The sequence below is a fragment of the Homalodisca vitripennis genome, chromosome 5 (assembly GCF_021130785.1).
Source record: "Homalodisca vitripennis isolate AUS2020 chromosome 5, UT_GWSS_2.1, whole genome shotgun sequence".
In the NCBI taxonomy this organism is placed as follows: Eukaryota; Metazoa; Arthropoda; class Insecta; order Hemiptera; family Cicadellidae; genus Homalodisca; species Homalodisca vitripennis.
Window position 1 is genome coordinate 103,184,935 of NC_060211.1, and position 24,354 is coordinate 103,209,288.

At 31.5% G+C, this 24,354-nt stretch overlaps 1 protein-coding gene across 1 annotated transcript; it reads left to right on the forward strand.

The window, feature by feature from the left end:
* Positions 1 to 2,692: 2,692 nt before the first annotated feature.
* Positions 2,693 to 23,698, forward strand: LOC124362607 (ethanolamine-phosphate phospho-lyase-like). The gene is made up of 11 exons (XM_046817257.1): positions 2,693 to 2,912; positions 7,048 to 7,166; positions 8,120 to 8,282; positions 8,890 to 9,032; positions 10,858 to 10,994; positions 16,315 to 16,397; positions 17,446 to 17,653; positions 20,947 to 21,091; positions 21,270 to 21,369; positions 22,166 to 22,372; positions 23,529 to 23,698. Exons 1-11 carry the CDS (start codon positions 2,842 to 2,844, stop codon positions 23,611 to 23,613), a joined length of 1,461 nt encoding a protein of 486 aa, XP_046673213.1. The 5' UTR covers positions 2,693 to 2,841; the 3' UTR covers positions 23,614 to 23,698.
* Positions 23,699 to 24,354: the final 656 nt, after the last annotated feature.

Consider the following 24,354-nt stretch of genomic DNA (forward strand, 5'->3'; position numbering starts at 1 on the left):
GTTTATGTAGATATAGAGTAGTCCTGAAGCCTGAAGTAGTCATGGAACCAAAGAAGACCTATGTTATACCAGTGTATTGTCCGTACATAATTTCAATCCTATTACTTTTTGCGTGATGGAAGGAAAGAGATCCGTCCAGTCAAATTTCCACATTGGTATTGGTAGGTTTCGTAATATTGATATAGATGTAACATTTTCTTAAGAAAATTGTCATAATGAAAATCAATACATTTCCCTTAAACCTATAAAAGTTGTATATTATAATCATATTTATATAAATATTAAATTAAATATAGCATTTGAGCCCTGCGAGTGTAATTAGACGAAGATATTCCACAAGGAAATGTCTCTCACAATTATAAAACGTCCGCCTTCGTAGGTCTACGATTGTGTTAAGAGTAATACATTGTTTTTATCGGCCCATATGAGCTGCATGTTTATGTATGAGTTTAATACAGGTTATTTTCTTTGCATTTTATTTTTGTTGTAAATCAAATAAGTGGCGATGTAATAATAAGTATACCCCCATTCTTGTCGCATTAGGTTGACGAACGATATAAATAAGTATATTAATTTAGATAAACACTTTTAACTGGTAAATAGTCCTTTGTCCCGCTAAGGTTGTACTAGAAGAATACTTTGAGCCCCTCTGACTAAATCCAGCCCACTTTAGACACACAATTTGTTCCTGATTTATCTCAACCATCGACGGACGTGCCGACCACATTTTTGTCACAGTCGTTTCATTCAGCAATGCTAGTCCACAAAATTGGGTTCCATTATTGTCCTTAATTTTTTTCCAGCATCGCGTTCCACTATCTCGAATCTCCCAGAAGTGGACGTGCCTACCACTAATTTGATGTCGACAGACATCTTGTATCACTCGCTTAAATCAGTTTTTTGGGCCAATTTACCGGCTATGCTCTGCTTTCGAATGGCCATTTTAAAACTTTCCTAACGAACTACCATATATGTGGGCGATACTCCGAAAACTCATTTGTTTGTCAGCCATCACAATCTGCAACCTCAAGCAAAATTTTGCTCTTTGCAGTTTAGCGTACTACGAATGCGATATATCCTCAAACTGTGGCTAAGCTCAACAGGCGGCCATCTTGATTATAACACCATGAAAACAATGTTAGACTTTAAACACTTAATCCCTTGTTTTTTGTTGTTGTAGAATTATGGTAGATGTCTCATTTTAAAGGTAGAATTAATACGTCATCCAGACATTCTTTTTACATTTTTAAATATTTTTCATTGATTTTTCAGAAACAAATCATACATTTTTTTGTACTTAATCATTTAAATACCTAACTGAAAAAGCTACCATGGTACCGCGAATAACTGAGACTGGAACAAGATTACAAGAGTCGAAAATAGGCACTTTTGACAAAAGTGGGTTTCTCTAACTGAATATGTACATATTTTTTGTACTTAACAACAAAACAAACTCTATTATGACGTGTGAAATATAACTGATTGTCATCAGGAATGTTTCTTAACGTGCTAAACCTAAAATAAGTGACCAATTAATTTTTTCACTCAATCCTCTTAACAATGAACACTGAAATAATATGTATCTAAACCATTACTTATGTTTCACAATTACCATAGGCTTCATCATATTATATCATAAGTGATTGTATTAAGATTACTATGGACTTACTATTCCTTCACTCTGGCCTAAAATAGTTTAAAGTGTTACTGACATTTTTGGAGCTATTCATTCAAATATTATGAAGTATTGCAGAGAAATTGGTGTACAAGTATTTTTCATTGGTACCGTACGTATATAAAACTGTTCACCGTCCGATCACAGGGCCCCTCTTTAAACTTAAAGTCCAATTATTCTTAAGTGATTCGGGTGATTGGAATATTTTCCATTGATGACCTATTATTTTTAAGAGCTTTTATTGTGTCATTTACAAAGGATATGCCTATGAATTGTACCTCTTATTTGGTACGAAATCGCGTGCTAAGCTAGGGGTAGCTGGTTGTTATTAATACAGTCCCTCAGGAAAAATTAGCAATAATTAGATTCGCTCTTGTGGTAATGTCCAAAAACGGGAGGAAATGTGTTGCAAGTTTATCATCTAGAACATGTTTCGGATGTTTCCAATATTTTATATATGTGTAGAATGAGAGTTGCATTACGCGTTTTACAACTAACTTTGTTCAATCTTTCTTCTTTAAATTCTCTTGCATAAGTTCGTGTAAACAAAAACCTAAAGATAACATATTATAAAAGAAGAGAAAATTCGAAATCGTAGCCTTTAAACTATACGCATCTTTCTAGCTAAATTAATAGTCTAATAAATTTGAAGGGTTTAAAAAGCGAGAACGAATGTACAATATAATTTACGTCTATGTTAAATGAAAATACAAATTGTTACTACTCTTGACAGAACTACCGCAATCTCAAAGTCTTGAGTCTGGATGATCTTTTTGCCTCAACCGAAGGTATATTCATTGTGATTTATTCACTGTAAATTATAAAATAGTGCTGTAACAAGAACTAATAACTGTCGGTATCAACCGCTATTAAAACAATGCATGAGTAGACTACGCCGAAATATTTCAAGGTGGGGTAGGGGGGATAGCGTGTTGTGTCCTGCAGGTAGGAGGCGGTGTCATCATTCTATGAATCATTTACTTCTCCTCTGCGCGTCCCACTGTTATATAATCATGTCTGGACTAAAGCTGCTGCCAGAGTCGCTTACCTTGTGCATGCGCGCGCACGCTAACTACAACTGTGGCTTTCTGGATGCCAACTTTCAATTTTGAACAAGTATCCTGCTGGCTTCAGGACCTTCAGGTTCAGTGAACGAACGGTCAAAGATGAGTAATGTCACAAACGATCCTTTGATCTCGTTAGAAGAAAATATTCAACTTCGAGATCAGCACATAGCGTGAGTTATTTATAAGTATTTTACATTTAGCAGATACTTTATAAACACATGTAAACGTAGTTCAACAGTCATTTGTAACTCTTAAAAATAACAAATCAATCTTTTTTTATTTTAGTTAATTTGTTTACTTAAAAAAGTGTATTATTACTCTCAAATCGGTACGGGATGGTTACGTATTATACAAGAGAACTAGGCTAAAGGTTTTGTTCACACAATATGTATTACATAAGTATATAAATTCTGTTAAGAATATAGTAGAGTAGTAAATTTTAAAATTGTTTGTAGTTAAAGCCAATACATAATCATTGACAATAAAATAGTATACGGAACTTTGGATCCAATCTCGGCGATGTGATTTCTATCATATTTTGAACAATTTATTATCAATTATTATTATTATTATTATCATCATACGCTAACAATTACAAAAAATTAAGCGTTTTTATCATTAACCACTTAAATTAAATGTTGTCTGTGTAATTGACCTAATGAAGAAAGGAAACGAATATGGTAGTTTATTTGTAAACAGTGTACTCCACGTGAGGCTATGAATGAGAGAGTAATTTGAATGTTGTGATCACCCACTGTTAATAAATGCTGGTTTTAGACAACCATGAACAACAATAAACTCTCGTGCAGTGTTATATTATCTGGAGATAAAATATTTAAAACTGTGTTATGCTCTTTAAATTAATCAATTTAATAAATAACATTTAAAAAATAGTTCAAAGACATTGTCTAAATTGTTTATACTGCCTAACATTATATTGTGGTGGGAAAATGGATATTTCACAAAACGATAATGTTTCAGGGACATTTTGAGGCTGCCAGTTGACATTGTTTAAAGTCTAATATCAAATACAAAATGTGGATTATCATTATGACACACTATTAATTGTAATAACATTTTTAAATAAGTAATACTGCACAATGCAGATCTAAAAAGGGCCTTCTGCTAAAAAATACATTTACAAAATTTGTAATAATACATATATAAAAGTGATTTGTTTAAATATAAAACCAGGGTTGTGTTTCAAAAAATAGATGCTCTCAAGTATTGATTATTCAATATCACATATTTTCTTGGCAATTAAGTTGTTTATGTGTTCAATAAAATTCTGAAGAAATCACTACCAATTTCAAAATTATAGCTATTTTTAAATTTTCACATTGAGTGTTTAATCTGGAAGTGGCAAAACTATTTTGAAACAAAATTATACCCAAATAAGACAAATGGATGTAATACACCTAATCAGATATGAATTATTGATAAAAAATTAGTTGAACAATTAAGCAAACTGGGCTATTCCATTCGTTTTCATATTATTATTTTGAATCAGCAGTAATGAAGTTGACAGAATCAACATTGTGCACCATAATTTTGTTATACATGTAAACAGATTTCACAACAATCACACTACATGCTGCTTTCTTCTAAAAGTATTTATTTAAAGAACCTTGCTTTTGACATATAATTTTTGTATATACTTTACTCATTACTCTAATCAGGATTCTAATTAGAAAATATTATTGCCCATTTAATATCCACCTTATAGGTTCTAGGCAAGGTCAATCTCAATTCAATAGATATTTAAAAAAAGAATGAGCACTGTGTAATTGGCTATTTTCTTAATTCCTAATTAACAATAGAATAAATAACACATGAACACATCAAGTAATTGCATTCCCCACATTAACACAGTATGTGGACAGGAGTTACTGTGTACTACAATTTTGCTCTGAATATAACTGTAAGGTTCAATAATTCAAAAGTAGAAAAATGTTTAGAATATTCAAATGAGTAGGCCTACACTGTCTGAAAAAATATGATATACAAATGTATTTTGTAAAAAGTTCATTTTCAATTTGTCAGAATTTCTTTCTAAAAATGTTATTAGCAAAAAAATATGATGCACTGAGGATTTATTTCTCCAAAAGTTATAAAAGATTTTTGTTTGATTTTGATCAAATGTATTCTAGCTGTAAAAATCACATGCATTGTTTGAGTTTGATATTTTAGATGTAAGTCTAATATATAATTTAGCTCTAAATAACATCTTCATTTTTGAAACCAATATACCAGGCTCTAGCAATTTCATGCCGGTCTCAGTGACCAATAATTTTGTTCTCTGTGTGTTGTTACTAGGTCCGATATACCATGGGTTTTGGTTTCTGTGTATTTGTTGTTTGTGTTATTTACTGTTTTAAATTGAACCATTTCCTATATTTACCTGTATATAAATATAAATACAGTATCTCTAATTACTTGTTCATCATTACAAATGTAAAAATTTTATTAGGATACATTATTAAGGATACATTCAATGGATCGTTCATATCAATGACTAAAACACTTGGATCCATGTTTTCCAAATTTTAGTGATCGTATTTGCAGACTTTTTCATGGTGATTATTCAGAAGATTCCAAAGATCAGAGTAGTGTAATAGATGATTTAGATGCAGACCCTGATATTTTGTTTTCTGTGATGTCAAAGATGTTGCTTGTAATAGAAGAATCAAGATCAGAAAAAAGAACAGAAAACTCTTACAAGTGAAAGGTGAACAGGAGACGTACTATCTAGAGAGAACAAAGTGAACTGAACTTGGTGCCCCCTAATGCATGGGACAGCATTCAAGGAATGTCAGAACTCCTGCAAAAAATATAATTCGAACATTGCCAGGAATAAAAGAACGAGCAAGGACTCTGGTAAATCAGCCTACAAAGGAAAAGAGATGGAATATTTTGTTTTACAACACTATTATACGTACAATATCACAACTACCAACAAAAAGCTAAGATTAAAACTGTCTACACAGACCAAACAAAACAACTATAGGGATACGAATGTTAAAGAAATTAATACCCAAATAAATTTGTATCTAGTCTTCCATTTTTACATCCAGTGATGAACAAATACCATCATCATTTAGTAAAGGTCCATTCTCTCGCCCTATATACAGAACCATCATGTCAGAAAAATGATATCAAATCCTCCCAATGTGTCTCAGATTTGACGATGCAGCAACATGTCATCAGAGGAAAATTTCTGATAAGGCTATATTTGAAATATTTTAATCAGAAATCAGAAAGTTTGTTATCTCTAAACATACAATCGACAAAGTCATCTTTTACAATAGGGAGTAACTTAGCCTATGTGCTATACATATTTTATTAGCAGGTTAAATCAATAGAGGAAAGAACATAATGGTTGATATTAAGTTATAAATTCCATATTTCTTCAAATTAACTTGTAAAATTGTTCTAAAAAAATATGAAAACTTAACAACAATAAAAAAATATATTTCCAAATAAATATGGGAATCAAATTATATAAAAACAATAACAAACAAATAAACAGGTATTACACTATTTTTAAAATCTTAAGGTACAAGTATCACAGGTCAAATATCTTTTTACAAGCGTAAAAGGCTTATCCTCAAGCAATTTCTTTAGAATTTTTGGTTAATGGTAAATGCCATGATTCTTGTGATATTTTATTGAACACCTTTATTTTCATAATGAAATCTTTATTTCTAGTGTTTTCCAATTTTACTGTTACGTTTCTATCATGTGGTTCTTCCTAGTAGAAAAACTGTACATCTTTTGCCTAATCTGGAATTTTATAAAATAAGCATTTTTTAGTTGCTTTAGAGCTATTTTTTGCTGTATAAAAATTTTATTTAACCACAGCTATTTTCCTATAGTGTAAAGTCATATTTTAGATGAGAGTGGTAAAAAGCATCATAAGTAGTAATCATCATATTAATATTCACAGAAAACACAATCTTATGTAAAAGATAAGTTACTCTAGATAATTTGTTACATAACGTTGTCATTACTACTAATGCAATAACTCCAGTGAAGATTAACTATAAAAATCTTATATCAAAATGTATATTTTTTAATCTTTTGGTGATTTGCAAATGTTAAATTTATAACTTGAGCATCTTGAGCAATTCAACTAATGGCTTTCAAAATTTCACCAAATTATTCATAAAAACAATTACAGATATTTCTAAAAATTAATGCTATTTGAAGATAGATCCTATAAACTTCTTCTTTATAGCTAAGTACAAACATAGAAAGTTATAATGTTTCTGTTGTGTGTTATAGTAAATTGCTTTCTGTGTGCAGGGAATCATGCGAGCTACACTTCAACAACAACCCAATGAAAATTATCAGTTCAAAAGATCAGTATTTATTTGATGAAATGGGTAACAAGTACCTTGATTTTGTATCTAGGATTACTAATGGTAAGTTAATTAAACACATATTAATATTACTATTAAGTACTGTAGTTACTATTGGTGAATTGCCATAATTAAAGTGGCTATCTCATTTCAGGAGGATAAAATATAGAGCAATTGTATATTCTAGAACCCAATTTGAGTATTTTTCCCAAGACAGTGTGTGTTTTGTTTCTTCAGCAGATCACATCTTTCTTTAAAGCTGGCACAAATTTCCCTTTCTTAGTTTTCTTAGATGGATAAGTCATTGTCAGTATTGAAATACTAGAAGGAGGGTTTTATTGTTAATAATGAATTACCAGCTATTGAACATTTTTTAAACATTTAATGTACTTTCTGGTGTCTTAAAATATTAAAAACTAAAAAACCCTTTGAGTGCCAATAGTTTTTGAAAAAATTTAATTCTGGTAAAAAAATTGTGACTCATGCTACGGATATAGTTATGAGGACTCTCCATATTTGAAACTAAATCAGCTATCATGGAGGTTGTAATTCCAGTAGATTCAAACTGCTGCTCAGTTAAAGGTAATTAAAACTGTAATTTGGCATAATCGTTTTGATGTTGGAAATTCACTTCAATCATGCCAATGTATATGAGGTGTGAGACAAATTATTTTACATTGTCTTTACTATACAGTCCAAAAATAAATCCATCAGTCATATGTTTTATATATTCAAAATGTTGTTTTCTTAATACATCATCTAAAAATTCAACACCACAATTTAGATTAGGACTTCCACCTGCCCTAGTTATTCATAATTTTTAATATCCTATCATCCCCTAATTTATGTCTATTGCTTCATCGCAATTCTCCATACATCCCAATAAAAACAAAAATAAAAACTCTAGAATTATCTTATAGCATCTTTAAAAGTCATCTTATAGTTCTACTACCTTAAGCCTTTTTCTTATTAATATTAAATTCTTCCCAAAGTGTATAATATGTGTTCTGGTACAGTAGGTCATTGTAACTCAGCTGTGGTGGAGGCAGCTTGCGAACAGATGTCACAACTAAGTATGGCAGTCGGCAGCGAAATAAGCAAAGTACAGCACAAGCTCACCAAGCTACTACTCTCCACCTTACCCCCTTCATTTGATGTCGTCCTCTACACCAATTCAGGGTAAGTTAAAATATTCCATTTCTTTTATTATTTTTGTTTTTTCCTCAAAAGGTGTAAATCAAAGATACAAAGTTATTGGTAACTTAAATAAAGGAACAAGTGCAAAAGAGACTAATGAGAGACTTTATTTTGTACCCAACAAAAAAATAGAAAGAAGGAAGATAAAATAATTATGCTGTGTATTAGTACTAATTTGATATGTGATCATTGCAATTTAGAAAAGTTTGTAATGATTATGAAACTAGAGTACTATGTAGTATATCAGAATTCTACAGAGATAAAGTTGCTTCTCCAGACTAGTCCTTATTAAACTTGCTCTCTTTATTACACTAGTTTTGTACATATAAGAAAAACTAAACTCAGAATATTGGTGGTACTTTGTAAGAAGATGCCAATTCCTCAAGCTCTACAAACCCAATACAAAAAATCCAAGTCTATTATTCTAGATTAGAGTTTTCTTATACACTGCTGTAAAACATAAATCCTTTCTGAAGGATTTAGTAATTACACAGTATAAATAATAAGTCTAAAAAGTGTATAAATTATAAATTTAATTCAGCTGTTTTTTTTTATCTTAAAACCCTAAAACTTAAAATACTATTTTTAGGGCTGAAGCTAATGACCTCGCACTTCAGATGGTTCGCAACTACACCAACAGGATTGATATTGTGGTGGTGGATGGTTCCTTCCACGGAACTGGAAATCTTCTAGTTGATATTAGCCCTAGAGCTTTCAGAGTTTCTTCTGCAGGTACTGTATCTGTACCCAAAACTAGCTGTTTTTAAACTGTTTGTATTAAAGTACGCACAGAGAGAGGTATCACTGTTAGACTATTATTGATCCGTGTAACAAATTCATTTTTATTCTTTACTCACTGAAATACTGGAGAGCAGAAAAGTGTAGTTAGAAAGCCCACCTGATTGTATAACAAGTTAATGAAACAGTTGACAGTATACATGAAATACTGATACAATCCCGTGACTCCTAGGCTTGAACCGCTGTTTTGGTTAGTGTGATCTGCTCCTTCTTGTCCTCCTTCAGACAAGAAACACTGGATCTAATTTTCAACAGCATTAAAAGTGTAACTGTTGACTCTGCAGATGACCACCTGCTTTCAGTTGATCCGTATCACCCTCCTTTATCTTTCTCATTGCCTGCTGTACTAGGATTTCTTCATGCTAGTTATTTCACCCACCTTAATCTGCGAAAATGCAAATTTTCCATTCATCCACGACGAATCCAGCTTCATTCAGCAGTGCTTCAGTAAAATGACTTTCTTGCTTGATAATAACTGTTTGATCAGTTTATTCACATTCTTATTAACGTAGGTAGATGTTGTCCGAAATATTGCATCATCTTTAACTATCCCTGCTTCTGCAGAATTTCCTTGGTTATGGAATTTTCAGGTTAGGTTACTTAAGCTCCAATTTAAATTCTGAAAAAATTTACAAAATCAATTTATACTCTGCTTTTAGTAGCTATGTTGACTTTAACACACTACAAAACTTCCAACTCCAAACAATTGTTACAAAAAAACTAAAATGTATGGTTGAATACGGGTTTGAATAAATCTACAAACTACTAATTTATTTATTAATGAATCCAACATAAAATTGATTAACTTACTGCATCATTCAATAGCAGTATTTGAGGCTCATTGGATTCTAAATTGAATTTCAGCATGGTTAATTTTAATTCCTATTTACTTTTTCCTATTCGCTAGAATAATTTTTATTCCAGTTCACTACTAGTTTTGTTTTGCCGGGTTTTAAAAAAGGCTTAAAAATAATTTGATTACATCTTTTCTATGTAATAAAACTGTAGTGTAATTTAATCCTGGAGAAAAATTAGCCTTTCTGTTGATTTTAATTATAAACTTTACTCAATTACATTGGGCCTTACCTTACATTCACTTAAAATATAAATGATGTAGAAACAGATGTTAATACAAATTTTGCTGAAAAACGTCAAAACCATTAATTGACCTTTTAAAAGATAAATTAAATTTAATAATGTCAACAATAAATCATAAGTACAACAGGATATGGAACAACAATAGATGCTGTGTTAACAAGATATTTAGCAAGATTTATTCTAGAATTTCTATTTCTTATTTCAGTTATCATAAACCCAAATTCTATATTTAAAATATAATGACATTGAATATGAAGTAATTATTTTGGAAATACCAGATTGTAGTGACAATGATAATACTGACCAAATTATAGAAACTAATTTAAACCATTATAATGAAATTGTACGAATATTTATTACTTTAATATTTAGAAGTCAGTGATCATTGTAATATATGGAATATAACAAATATAACAAAAACGTGTTTAATAGAAAGTATGAACCTTTTTATGTTAAAGAATTGAGTGACTCATATTATTGTAAAATACAAAAATATAATTACGGTAATTATTAATTAGCATACATATTTTTTCAAGATATGTATTCACATTTTGTTGTAAGAAATAGTCACTTCTATTGGTTAGTACCACGACTGCCTTTCCATTTTTTAATACAGATGTATAAGTTAAGTGTATGTACAACACTAATTTATTATTTTCAGGTAAAAAACCATGGGTTCATGTACTTTCAGTTCCCGATACATTTAGAGGGTTATATAGTGGTGATCCAGATGCTGGAGAGAAGTATTTTCAAGATGCAAAAAAAGTTATAGACCGAGCAATACTCAACAATCGTGAGGTAACTGTTGTTAAAGTACAATACAAAATACATTATAGTGAATACAATATAAAAATATTTAAACCTAACTAATAAGGTGTAATAATGATTTACAAAATATTTTGTAGACTGTAATTATTATTGGTTAGCTTTAGATATTTTTGTTTCTTCTCTTCTTTAGAGTAGGTAAACATTTGTTGTAACCTTGTATAGTAGTTATTATATTATATTAATTGATTTATCAGTTCTGAAGGTTATTATTTACTTTAGTAGTTATATACAGTTAAATTTAAACGTTTTTACTTAAAGAACAGAGTAATTCATTTTTTGATAGTGAACTTTGATACCCTGATATGCCAGTTGTCAATACTTGATATGTTCTTGATAAGACATTTTTAGATTTATCTTAAACTGATAATATCTAGGTAATATTATCACAAATTTTGAGCCTAATTCTTTTGATTTATAGGAAACTAGTCTCTCTGCCCATTTGGCTGATGTTGTATGTTTTAAATCAGAAATGCGTCTTAAAACATTAATCAAAGTTCTAAACACAATTTTTCTGAAAAATATTTATAATTTTCTTGAACTCTTACAATATGTTTGTGGAACATAATGATTCTTAATAATTTTTACATAAATGAAAAATATAAATATTTCATTGGCATCTTTAAAAAAAATTTGATTTACTGCACTCCCACTCAAAACACACTGGATTACAAATGGGATTTGCACCTCTAGTATATGGAAAAGATAATTACATAATAGGGCAAAATTGAATAATGTATTTCTATAATACATGAAAACATATAAATTATATTTTATGAAACGTGTGAGAGCTGCCAAACTGAAAAAGTAACAGTGATTATATTAACAAATCTAAGAATAAAGTTCAGGCAGTATGGAAGGTGGTAACTAGGGAAACTGATGGATATAAATGTGTAAACAAATTAGATAAGATTATTTTAATGATTATATAGTTAGCGATAAGAGTGAAATAGCATCCATTTTAAATATAAATACAAATAAGGCTTTAAGACTCATGTCCCAAGGCTTTAAAACCAGTGAAAGATTGAGAAAATTTTATCTTCTATCTGAAATAATCAGCGTTCTGCAAGCAAAAAGGCAGCAGGCTGGGACGAGGTGTCCCTTTCACTCCTGAAAAAGTGTTCACATCTGATTGTCAGGCCTCTCGTACATCTCAGTAATACCTCTTTTAAAAATAAAATCCTTTCCAGATCTCTTGAAGTTTTCAATTGTGAAGGCAATCTCAAAAAAGAAACATATACATTTAGTTGAAAATCTGAGGACCATTTCACTTCTTTCCAGCTTTTTGAGTTTTTTGAGAAGGGTGTGCTCAGAATAATCCATAGATATCTTGATGAAAACTCCATTTTTCCCCCTTTTCAATATGGCTTTAGATAAAGGAAAAGCACAGCTGATGTAATTTTTTAAATTTTTGGATGAAATTTCTACAGCTATGGATGGTTTACACTGTCATTGGTGCTGTCTGTGACCTATCCAGGGCCTTCAACTGAGTCTAATGTTAGAAAAACTTAAGTTTTATGGTATTGATGGATTTGCCCTGAAATGGCTGGAGCATGGCTCCCCTCAAGGGTGGGGCTGGGTGGACCTTTGACCCCAGCCAGGGCCCTGGGGTTGGTTTCCGGGCATGAGACACTTTAAAAAAAGGTTATTGAAACATAATTAAATTCAAATTACAAGTATAGCCTCTTTTAAATAAAATACTCAAATCAGAAATTTGCACAACTGCAACTTATTGGAGTATAAGAATAAGAATAAGAATACGTTTATTTTCTCCTTTTCTCAAAAGAACACATACATTAACAATTTAAGTATAGAATACAAAAATTGGAACTGATTGGAAAGTATGACGAGGTAACTCATGAACATCTAGCAAAAGTAAGTGAGAACCAGCTTATAAACAAGAGTACGATAGGCCAAGCTCACTATTTGTCTTGGTACTCTCAAAATGAGTTTATTTCTCTATGTGGAGAAAAAATATTGAAAACCATTTTACAGCAAAGAGAAGAGTCTGTTTTCTATAGAATCATCGTTGATGCAACCCCTGACATTTCCTATCAAGAGCAGAATGTACTAATTCTTCACTATGTATTTCAAAATCCAGAGCAAAATTCATTCAAATTTTGTGAAATGTTTATTGTATTCATGAACTTAACGGAAAAACAGGCAAGGCAATAACCGATGAAATACTGTCCACATTAAAATCTGTTCAAATACTATTAACTTGTTGCCGTGCTCAGGGCTATGACAATGGGTCAAACATGCGGGGTCACACTAGTGATATTCAGTCAAGAATACTTGAAAAGCAAGTCTACTATTTTTTCTCCCTGTGGAGCACATCCTCTCAACAGAGTTGGTGTTAATCCAGCTAAACTGAATTCTGATGTTATGACATTTTTTGGAAACATTGGAAGTTTTTACTATTTATTCTCTAGCAGCCCTGGCCATTGGAATTGTTGAAACAACAGTGCCATTGTCATTTCAAAGCCTTTCTGAAACTCGGAGCGAAAGACTACAAGCTGTACACCCAATTGTGAAGCACTATCCTTCAATCCTCAAAGTATTAGACATGCTTCTGGAAGATAAGATACCCACATTAACTCCACCAGCAAGAAATACTGTTTTAGGACTCCAAAAGTACTTTGGATCTTTCAAACGCCTCTTGATGTCATCATTTTGGCTCAAGATCTTGGCTTCCATTGATAAAAAAAGAAATAACAAAAGAAATGTATCTCCCTCAACATCGAGACGCAGCTAATTAAAGATTTACTGAACAAGATGCAGGTCCTATGAGATTCATGGAAAACCACCTTCAATGAAGCAAAAATAGTTGCAGAGTTAGTAGGGAGTCCACCTAAGTTTGTTAAAAGGAACCCTGATAAAAAGACACCTGAACCTGAACAACTTCAGCTAGAGGCATCCAATGCATTCAAATCTTCTGTTGTTTTTTCTGTTTTGGATTTCATTATGGCTGATTTAAAAACTAGACTTGTAAGTTTTGAGCAAATATGTAAACAGTTCAATCTGTTAGATAGAAGCAATCTTCTATCTAAGTATCCTTCAGACTCTATAGATTGAGACAGCTTAGCTGAAGAAATTATTCATATGAAGACCGTTTACAGTATAGTATTCCAATCGGAGAAAGACCCAATGAAGCTTCTCAACTACATCTACGAGAAAAATCTTTAAACCATTTTTGTAAATCTGTGTACTGCAATAAGATTTGTTGTACAATTCCAGTAACTGTGTCTATGGCTGAAAGATCTTTTAGATTGGCCAACTCCTTAAAAACCTGGCAGAGAAGTACAACAGGCCAAAGTCGACTAAATCATTTAGCACTTCTGTCGATTGAGAATGAGTTTGCTAAGACGATTGACTTTTCTGATGTGATTGACCTTTGTAGTCAGAAGAAAGCAAGAAAAACTAATAGAGTTATTGTAATGTAACCCATGTTTACTGACAGATGAATAGCAGTGACGGAGTGATCTATTGTAACTGAACTAAATATTTGTTTTAGTCTACTAGTGAGTTATATAAACTATAAACACATGTCATTGTCATTTAAATAAAAATGATGTGTTATAATTAAACTTATGATTGAACTTATAAAATAGGTACTTATAATTATATCCTATATTTTCAGTTTGAATTATATTGGTTATAATAATTTTATTGGTAAAAAATAACAATGCAATTATACTTTAGCACACGACCGTAAAATGGGGGGGGCATCACTGGTATTGGGACCAGGGCCCATAGTCATATGTGGGGACCATGGACTGGAATCCTTTATGAAGAATCATTACCAGAGGATTATTGTGATGGACAATAATATGTGCAGAAATTATAGAAGTATCATCTTCAGATTTCCACAGGGCTATTCTGGGACCTCTTCTCTTCATGATTTACTGTAATGATCTCCCAGAACTCATATCCAAAGTCAAAATGTTATGTACCCTGTTGATACTTCTGTAGTGGCTTCTGCAAAAAACAAAATAGCTCTCACAAATATTATACCCAAGTACTCAAGAACTAAACTCCTGGTTTGATGCAAACAGCTTAAAACTCAACCCTTCTAAGAATTAGTTTATGAATTTTCCTTTAAATCATTGCAAGACTCCTAAGGTTGACACATAATTTATTCTATCTCATTTTAACTCTGTAAGTTATTCGAATTTTCTTCGATTAGTTAAGTTCAATGATACTCTTTCGTGGGTCATACATTGCTTCCCCACTCACTAAATTAAGAAAATCCTTCTCAATTATAACTTTGTCTCATGAAGTTGACCATCAGCTTCTAAGATAAGTGTATCTTGCTAATTTTAATTCTCTAAAATCATATGGTCTAATGTTCTGGGGTAATTCCAGTGAATCTTCCAGTGTATTTCTACTCCAAAAAAGAGTAGATAGGCTAGCTGGTGCAGGCTTTAGAGAATTGTGCAGACAAATTTTCAGTCTTTAACAATTTTACCACTCCTCTTTATTTTTTATCCTGCAATGTGTTTCTTTGGCCGATTTTACAGCAAGAATCATGAGCATTCCCATTTTACTAGGAAGTCTTCTCTACTACAATATCTACATGTACAATATCTAATCCACAAAACTAGCTTCTTAGAAGCATCTCCTTATTACAACTGCATCACAATCTATAATCCCAATCAGAATTACAAATTAGCAATTGTTTAAGTAGCTATTAACTCTGGAGTTTCTCTTTACTCACTGTTTTTACAGTGTATTTAACACTCACATCATAACTATCATCATGAAATGGGGCTGAGATTATTTTCTTTTTCAACTTTATAACTTTTTATATCTTTAAACATTTATCATTTTTAACTTTACATTTTTAGATTTAGAATTTTAATCCTTTCTCTAACTAGGAAACAAATTTTTAATTGAATTATAAATTCTGTAGGCTTTTCTGTTTTTTCTTGGCATTATTTTTATTCAGTGTGTGAACACACACTCATACACACACACACACACACACACACACACACACACACACACACACACACACACACACACACACACACACACACACACATTTGTTAGTCTGTGATAGCTGTGTATATAATTTATCTATTTATTTATTTATCATATTGAATTTTATGTTATTCTCAGACTAATTTTTTAGTTATATCGGCAATACACCTGTTCATTTTTGAATGTGTATTGTGTAATAAAAAGACTAATGATGATATTATTATTCATGTGTGGTTTGCAAAATGTATACAATTTAACCTATTTATGTAAAAAAAAAACTAAATGATGTAATAAAATGTGACATTAACAGATTGCAGGTTTTATTTGTGAACCCATAATGGTTGTCCATGGCGTATTAATTCCACCGTCTGGCTGGTTAAATAAGATATACAGGTAAGTGTTGGCTGCCTCCTTCTGAATGTTAAATGTAACTTCCCTTTATTTGTAAGTTACAGTATGCTATTTTTATCATAAATAATTTAGATGTTTTAATATCTAATTATAGATAATTTTACCTTTTGTCCTGGTCCTTTGCCATCTCTATAATCTAAAAATAGTGTGGTTTTGAGCTTAGCATCACAACTCTGTTAGAAACTTTGTGATTTAAAAAAAATTCTGAGCCAAGCACTATTATAAATAGATGAGGTAGCACTGAAATGCATTCTCTTTTATTTGGCTTATTATATTAACTACAATAATTTCTGCACAAGCCGCATTGATTAGAGTTTTATAGGGGAGAGAGCCTCTCACCACTGCAACATTCTTCACAATGCACTGTCATTCCTACTGAAGGTCCACAATTTTAGGTGGGTGATTGTAGGCATACCTTGCCTTGCTGGTGTCAAGTTCAGTGTCTCCCTACAAAGGCTATCTGTGATGTTTCCATCACTGTTACAATGCATCAGCTAAAGCGAGTAAGAACATTTAAAATTAAATTGCGTGTTGCATTTTAGTCATAATTACCATCTTAAAAATATGTATATGTTGTGCTACCATATAACTATTTTTAGATAATTAATTGTTATTCATACTATTCCATTTGAATATTTATGAACTAAATATGTAATATATTTCATATTTAGCAATTTACATACTTATTTATTTTTCCTTTCATTCTCCAGAATGATATTGCCACTCTCATTCACTGTTAATTGATGCTCTATTATAAGATAACTTTCAGAATCATTTGTATAAAACTAAATGCCTTGTAGGCTGTAGGTCTATGTAATTTTACATAAATATATTTACATCAATTAGACTCATGGCATGTCAAACATGTGTTAAAATGACATTGATGCCTATATGACACTGGAGGAACATCACAGTAGGTCTAAATCTATCATAAATTATCAAGAAATCTTTCGATAGATATCCTGTTACTACTTTACAAATTATGTTTTTGGATAGTTTGGTTTGTATATTAGTGAAAACTTGTTCACAGTTACATTCACGAGCTTGGAGGACTTGTAATTGCAGATGAAATCCAGTGTGGGATGGGTCGAACAGGAGATAACTTCTGGGCCTTCCAAGGACAGAATGCTATACCAGATATCCTTACTGTGGGAAAACCTCTGGGAAATGGCCATCCCATTGGTGCAGTTATAACGTCAAGGAAAATTGCTGCAACAGTAAAAAATGCTGAACAAATAGTGAGTTTTAATAGTTTTGCTTTAGTTAAGTCACAATTTTCCAGAAAGAATTATAAGGCAAACTGAAAAGATTAAAGTAAAAAACTTCAGATGACAAGGACAAAGAAGATTGTAACAACAACTTTTTCACAATTTATTAGATGATTCACAGCAACATTTTAAATTAAACATGTCCAAATTTGTGTATAAATAATAATTATAAATGCAAGGCCAGCAAGTCATGGTTTACTTTTCATTTCATTTCATTTTTATTAATTGTCATTTGTCAATTTTACATTCCTATAGACAACATCAAGAAATAAAATGTGTAATACATTACACTATACAAAACATACATACTATACATTATGTTAATTTAAAATACATAATAATATAATTATCCTAAACATGATCAAGTGTAAGACTAAGGTAAAGTCCACACTGCCCAAAGGCCTGTACCATCAAGACACATTGAAGTGCTTATATAAAACATGGAAAGAATACTAGTAATAGATTCAGATCAGCCCAAACAGAAAAACCATCCTCAGAGAGTGAGAACTGCCACACATCGACTTACTCTAAGGTAGATTAATAGTAGTTGTAAAAAATTCCTCAAGTAAATAAAAGGCCTTACTTATAAGCCAACGTGACAATTTACATGCATATGGTTGAAGTTCTAAACTTCTGAACTCCTGTGGTAGTTTATTAACATACTTAATTTGTAAATGTCTATGACTAGCTATAGTCTTCTGTAGCCTGGAAGGAGGTATAATAATATCCTGTGCCCTTCGAGTATAATAGTCATAGACCTCATTAAAACAAAACAAAAATCATTTTGGTTTTTCTTTATACGTATTAAATTTTGAAATATAAAAATGGAAGGAACTGTCATTATATTAAAATCAATAAAACATTGCTTACAATCATCCTGATAAGCTAAATTGGCAAAAAATCTCACTTTTTGCCATGTGAAAACCTGGCTAGCACCCTTAGTATTTCCCCAGAGCATTACAGCATATAGCAAGTGAGAGTGAAATTTCACTAAAATCAAAATCTTGTGTTGGTGGAGATATGCATCATATCTCCACCAACACAAGATTTTAATTTTAAAAAGTAGAAAACAGGCCCTAGACAGTTTTGAAATTACTGTGTTGGTGTAATCCTCCCAAGAAAGCTTCTGATGAAAAACCACTCCAAGCAACTTAACTGGTTTAGAACAATTTTCTTTTACGTTCAACTTTTTCAATGTGAAGCAAATTGATTCTGTTTTATTAGTATTGATTTCTAGATTATTACAATTAAACCAAGAATAAGCAACCTCCATTACCTCATCACTATGTTTTTACCTCATTAAATAATTCACCAGTAACGATAAATGAAGTGTCATCGGCATAAAGAGTGGTCTTACATCTTTTATTATATATAAACAAACACACACATACGCACTAGAAGTTACCTGCGGTTTCGCACACAATTTCGTAGGTTTTGCACCTGTATGAGCACTTCTGGTTTGAGTGAATTGTATTTCCAATGGCAATGTTGAGTTTGCCTTCTTCATATGATCAAGAAAATATTTTAAAAAGTGTATATTTTGCTTATTGTAATTTACTTTGATGCTAGTATTTTTTGTTCCTTTGCTGATTATGCCTCTTTCTGATCTGATAGAAAATATATATAGATACGCAGTTCCCTACTTTTGTCTGTACATTAGTTGAAAAGCAGAGTCTAGCGAACTTTCCTGTAGCATAGTTCTTGCCCACTGCTTCAAAGGGAGTCTTTGGTGTCAAATTCCGACCATCTTATGTTTTGGGCATTTTGTAAGATAGATTAATACTTACCTAATTACTGAAATCTAAAACGGTGTTACAAATATTTGTACTCACTATAAATGTAAACAAGTTGAAAATAATAAACAATGTTTACACAGAACATTTTATTATAATTAATAGAACAAATGGTCTTTTAATTAATATTTCGCAACTATAAAGACTAAGGTGAGATTTTGTCACTACTTTAAAGACCAGTGGGACGTAGCCCGGAAGGATTTTAGAAATTAGAATAGGCTTATTTATCCCAGTGACCTTAAGAATGTCCATGTCAAATTTCAGCGCAATTCGTTGATTAGTTTATGCGTGGAAGCAAAAAAAATAAAAAAGTGTACTTTCGCATTTATATTATTATTAGAATTAGGATTTTTGGTTACAGTTTTGAGTAATTGTAAAAATAAAATCATCTGTTGTGACAGTTCTAATTTGTAAGGTATGGTAAACAGTTAATTTTACCAACACACAATAATTCAAGTAACGTTTAATAAGTAATGAAAATTATTTAATGATGGTCATTACTGCTCATATTTAGAAATAAAATTATGGATGATTTAAAATTTGTTATAGGCACAGGTGTCTACAAGCATGCTACACGTACATATGCTTTATTATAAAGTGGTCTAACACTCAAGCTTTAAGTTCAACCAGAAATTTATTTTAAAGACAAATATACATCAAAACTTAGCACCTTAAAATAGTGTTTGGCTATTTAATATACATAACTGTCTTGTAATTTCAGTTTATAATGTGCAGGCACTTTGATAACTTTTATATTTTGCAGCACCGCCTGGTGGTGAATTACATCAATGGGCATAGCATATAAACCTTCTCCGTGGAAAAATACATATACACACAAATGTTCACAATGATTGATCAAATAGTTTCTGAGTCTATAGAGGACATACAGAGTAACATTCATAAATATATTTATTTATTTATAGGTATATTGTCACTACAGTTTACTCCAAGCAGATTAGCCCATGTTTGACGAATGGCGTGTAATAATATTTGGCATGTTGACTGCAGCAGTAAGTCGGTTTCAGTTTTATCAGTCTTACTAGTCTTCTAAACAATATTTTAGCATTAAATCTTTTTGGATATGCGATAAAGATATAATTTGTATTTTTTTATATTAAACAAATTTGAGTAATAGATTCTGGTATTACAATGTGAAAAAACCATGTTTATTCAATTCATGTGAAAATATAAGTAAAAATGTGCAACGAAATTGTATAGAATATCACTTTCCTGTTGTATATTGTTTAGGTTAGGATACACACTCAAATGCAGTTTTCAAGAGAAAAAAAAACTTTATGATCCTGTCATTGAGTTTTGTGAAATTTATAATCATTTGATCTCTTTTTCATGCTTTTGAAACTTATTGGAACAGTATTGTTCAAAACATATTACCAAAAATGTAATAATTCAATAAAAATAATTATATTAGATATATTAAATGTGCAAACACTGATGCAATCATTGTTACAGTTCAAATGTGATCCAGTGGGAGCTGCTATTAGCATGACGGTGATGAATGTGATGCAAGAACAGCAATTGATGGAAAGAGCTAAAGAACTCGGATCTTTCTTGGCAGGGGGTTTTAGAAAGATTCAAGCCAACCTTTCAATGATTGGTAAATTTCTAATTTTAGAACATAAATTACAAGAATTAAGATAATTCCATTTAAAACATACACAGAATAGGAGACTTTTTGATAATTTTTGAAATACAAATACTAACATAATATGAGCCCTTTTACTGCTATGTTGAGTCGAGATACTTATATTACCAGTTTGTATTTTATTTTCTAGGGGATGTACGTCAAAAAGGTTTGATTGTTGGTGTGGACATTATTCGTTCAAGAGAAAGCAAGAAACCTGCCCCAGACGTAGCTGAGGAAATTTCTAATAAGTGAGTTATTTATACAACCCTTCTCTGCTTAATGCTAATTAACACCTTAATGGCTGTAGATGTGTTAACATTTTTCCAGCCGACAAGTCATCACGGCTGCTGAGGTGTTTTGACATGAAGTGCCTGAGGGTGAGAGACAGATGATGTAACCTAAGGTACACATAGCGTACTTTGGGTGGACTAAGGGGTCTGTACAAATATAGAAATATGCTTCCAAAGTCCACATAACTGCAGTCACTTATATTGTCAGTGTGGTCTTATAAGTCCTATTCCTCAGTGAGTCTCTGTATTTTAGCCACAAATGGTCATACCAGGAAGAGATCATACAAGGATGCACATGCCAAGACCGATGACTCTTAGCAAGCTCTCCTTTCCTGAAGTAAAACTTGAGGTTTGGAGGAAAATTTTCATATGCATTGGTCTAAAAATATATAATGACCTTCCTGACATCTTGAAAAGTTATGAAGTTACCAATTTATTTTAAAAAGAAAATAGAGAGTATGTAAAACAGTGGCATCTCTAACTCAGATGTGACTGCAAAACTTGTATAGTAAGTTGGCAGGTTTTAGCACTCTATAATTTTTATTCAAATCGACACTCCATTTATGTTTATATATATTTGACTTGTCTTTTAAGCTTCTTTAATGAAAGTGTGTTAAAAGTCTATAATATTGTTACATTTTTTGTGTTGTCATTTAGGTGATTGTTACTTAATGTGATCCATGGATCTTTATTTTACAGCTTCTCACTGAATACAGCAGTCTTTGATTAATTTTACAATGTAATATTGTTTCAGTTTGAGAAAAGAGAGAATCTTGGTGGGCTGTGAAGGTGATTACAAAAATGTGCTTCTGTTTTTACCAGCTCTGTGTATCACTAAGGAAGACTGTGTCGAAGTCATTACAACATTAGAGAAAATTATTAAAAGTGTTGAGCTTGTATATCTAGATGAGCTATACGATATAATCAATGCACCTGACTCTCCCGAAGAACCCAGCACCAGGTAAGGTTTCCAATTTTTAATATTAACCCTTTTAAGGCCAAAAAAAGTAAAGTAAAGTAAGGATGACTTATTTTACCAGGCGAAGTTAGGGCTAAGAAGCCCTCTTTAACACTTAACCTGGGGACCAACGGCTTAAAGGTGACTTTCATCCACCACACCTATATATCAGTGTTGTCACTTAATATTCTGAAACGACCACCCACCAATACATGTTTAAAAAGTAAATGAGACTTTTTGTTGTAAATGAGAGTTAGAGTCTGGATTGAGCATCTACTTTCTCATGAATCGACTGAACTCAATCTGCAAATTCATCTTGGCTTTTCAACTCTTTTCATAATGTGTTAGGCCATAAAAGGGTTAAACAATCTTAATTTTCGGATCCATTGCCCTCGAAATGGTGTCTGGTGGAAACAGAATTTTTCAAAATTTTAACAGGGATTTATTCCTGATCTATCACTCAGGGATAGAAGAAATAAGTAATACTATGTTTCGAGATCTGCAATCTGAACCCTCTCAAGAGGTTAAACATACAAATGTCTGATTGAAAGGCTTGGAACAAGGATCATTCTTATGGTATAAAAAGGATACTGAAAACCAATAAAACAGCTAAATGTAAATGCATCATTGAGCTGTTTTCCAGTACAATAAATTTTGCAATAGAAATGCTTTAGAAACTTAAGGGTTGTCACCTCTTAAAATAATGTGAAAAATAGTTCCTAGAGGAATTAATAGTATGATTTTTCCACCCTCCAATGTTCTTCTAAGAGAGGGATACAGTGATGTATACACTTTTACCACTCTTGGAGCATAACTATTACAAATATATAAAAATATTTTTAAAATATATTTATTTCCCCATAAATAAAACTTATGTAAAAATATTCTAACGGTCCTCATATCTAGAAGAGGAATAGTTTGTAATAAATGTATAAAAAATAACACTAGCAAATCTCCTGAAAATCATAATTATTAGAGTACCTACCTACAAAATCCTACATTAAGCATTTTTTAAATAATGTTTTTGTGAGTATCAAAGTTTGTGTTATTTATCCAGTACATACACATTTAATTGTTATTCATCCTAGGTATTCAATAATGTTAAATATACCAACTTTTGTTACCTACATAAAAGTAGTTATTTTTGAATTTTTTGCAGCTTGCATGTACAGCCTTCTCAACTAGAAAACGTTGAAGATCCTTATACAAGTAGTTCAGGGCATCCCTATGATGCCCTTGATTAGAGTTATCTTTTGTATGTAAATTTGAAAATAATATATATTGTACATAATGTTACTAAATTTATTGTTAATAAAACATTTTTTAAAACTTTTACTTGCTTTATTTTCCTGATAAAAATAACTTGTCTTACTCTGAAATTGAGTATTGTATGAAAAATTACGGACAAAAACACAATTAAAGTTACCTGTTTTGACTTGGCCTTTTACCTAGCATCTCATCAACATGTTTGCTGTAGATTTGTTTGGTACTTTGGGATTATACCGACCACACCAGTATGAAGAACACAAAAATATAAATTTATAGAAACAAACATGATAGAACGAAAAAACAACTCTTTAATTACAAAATTACAAACTTACAACGATTATCAATTGTTAATGGGGTCAGATTCCGTTATATGCCCCCAACGCTTAAACTTTTTTCAATGAACTTAGAACGTTATAAAACGATGTAGTTGAGTAACAGAACTAACATTCCATCAATCAACAAGCATTTCCAAGTATTGTGATCGGTATTGTTGTCGCTGTTATCTTATCTGCTGTTATCTTATCTTTCTCGAGAATCCCGATTACGGCAGGCCGCGCGGCATCACATGATAATTTAAGTTTTTTGCAGGGTACATAATTGCCTTTCCATTACAATTCAATTTATATTTCTGATCAGCCCCTCTAGAATTTGATATTTTACTGTAAGGTACTATCTCGAGGGATGTTTTTATTTCGTTGACATCAGCGCGGGGCAGC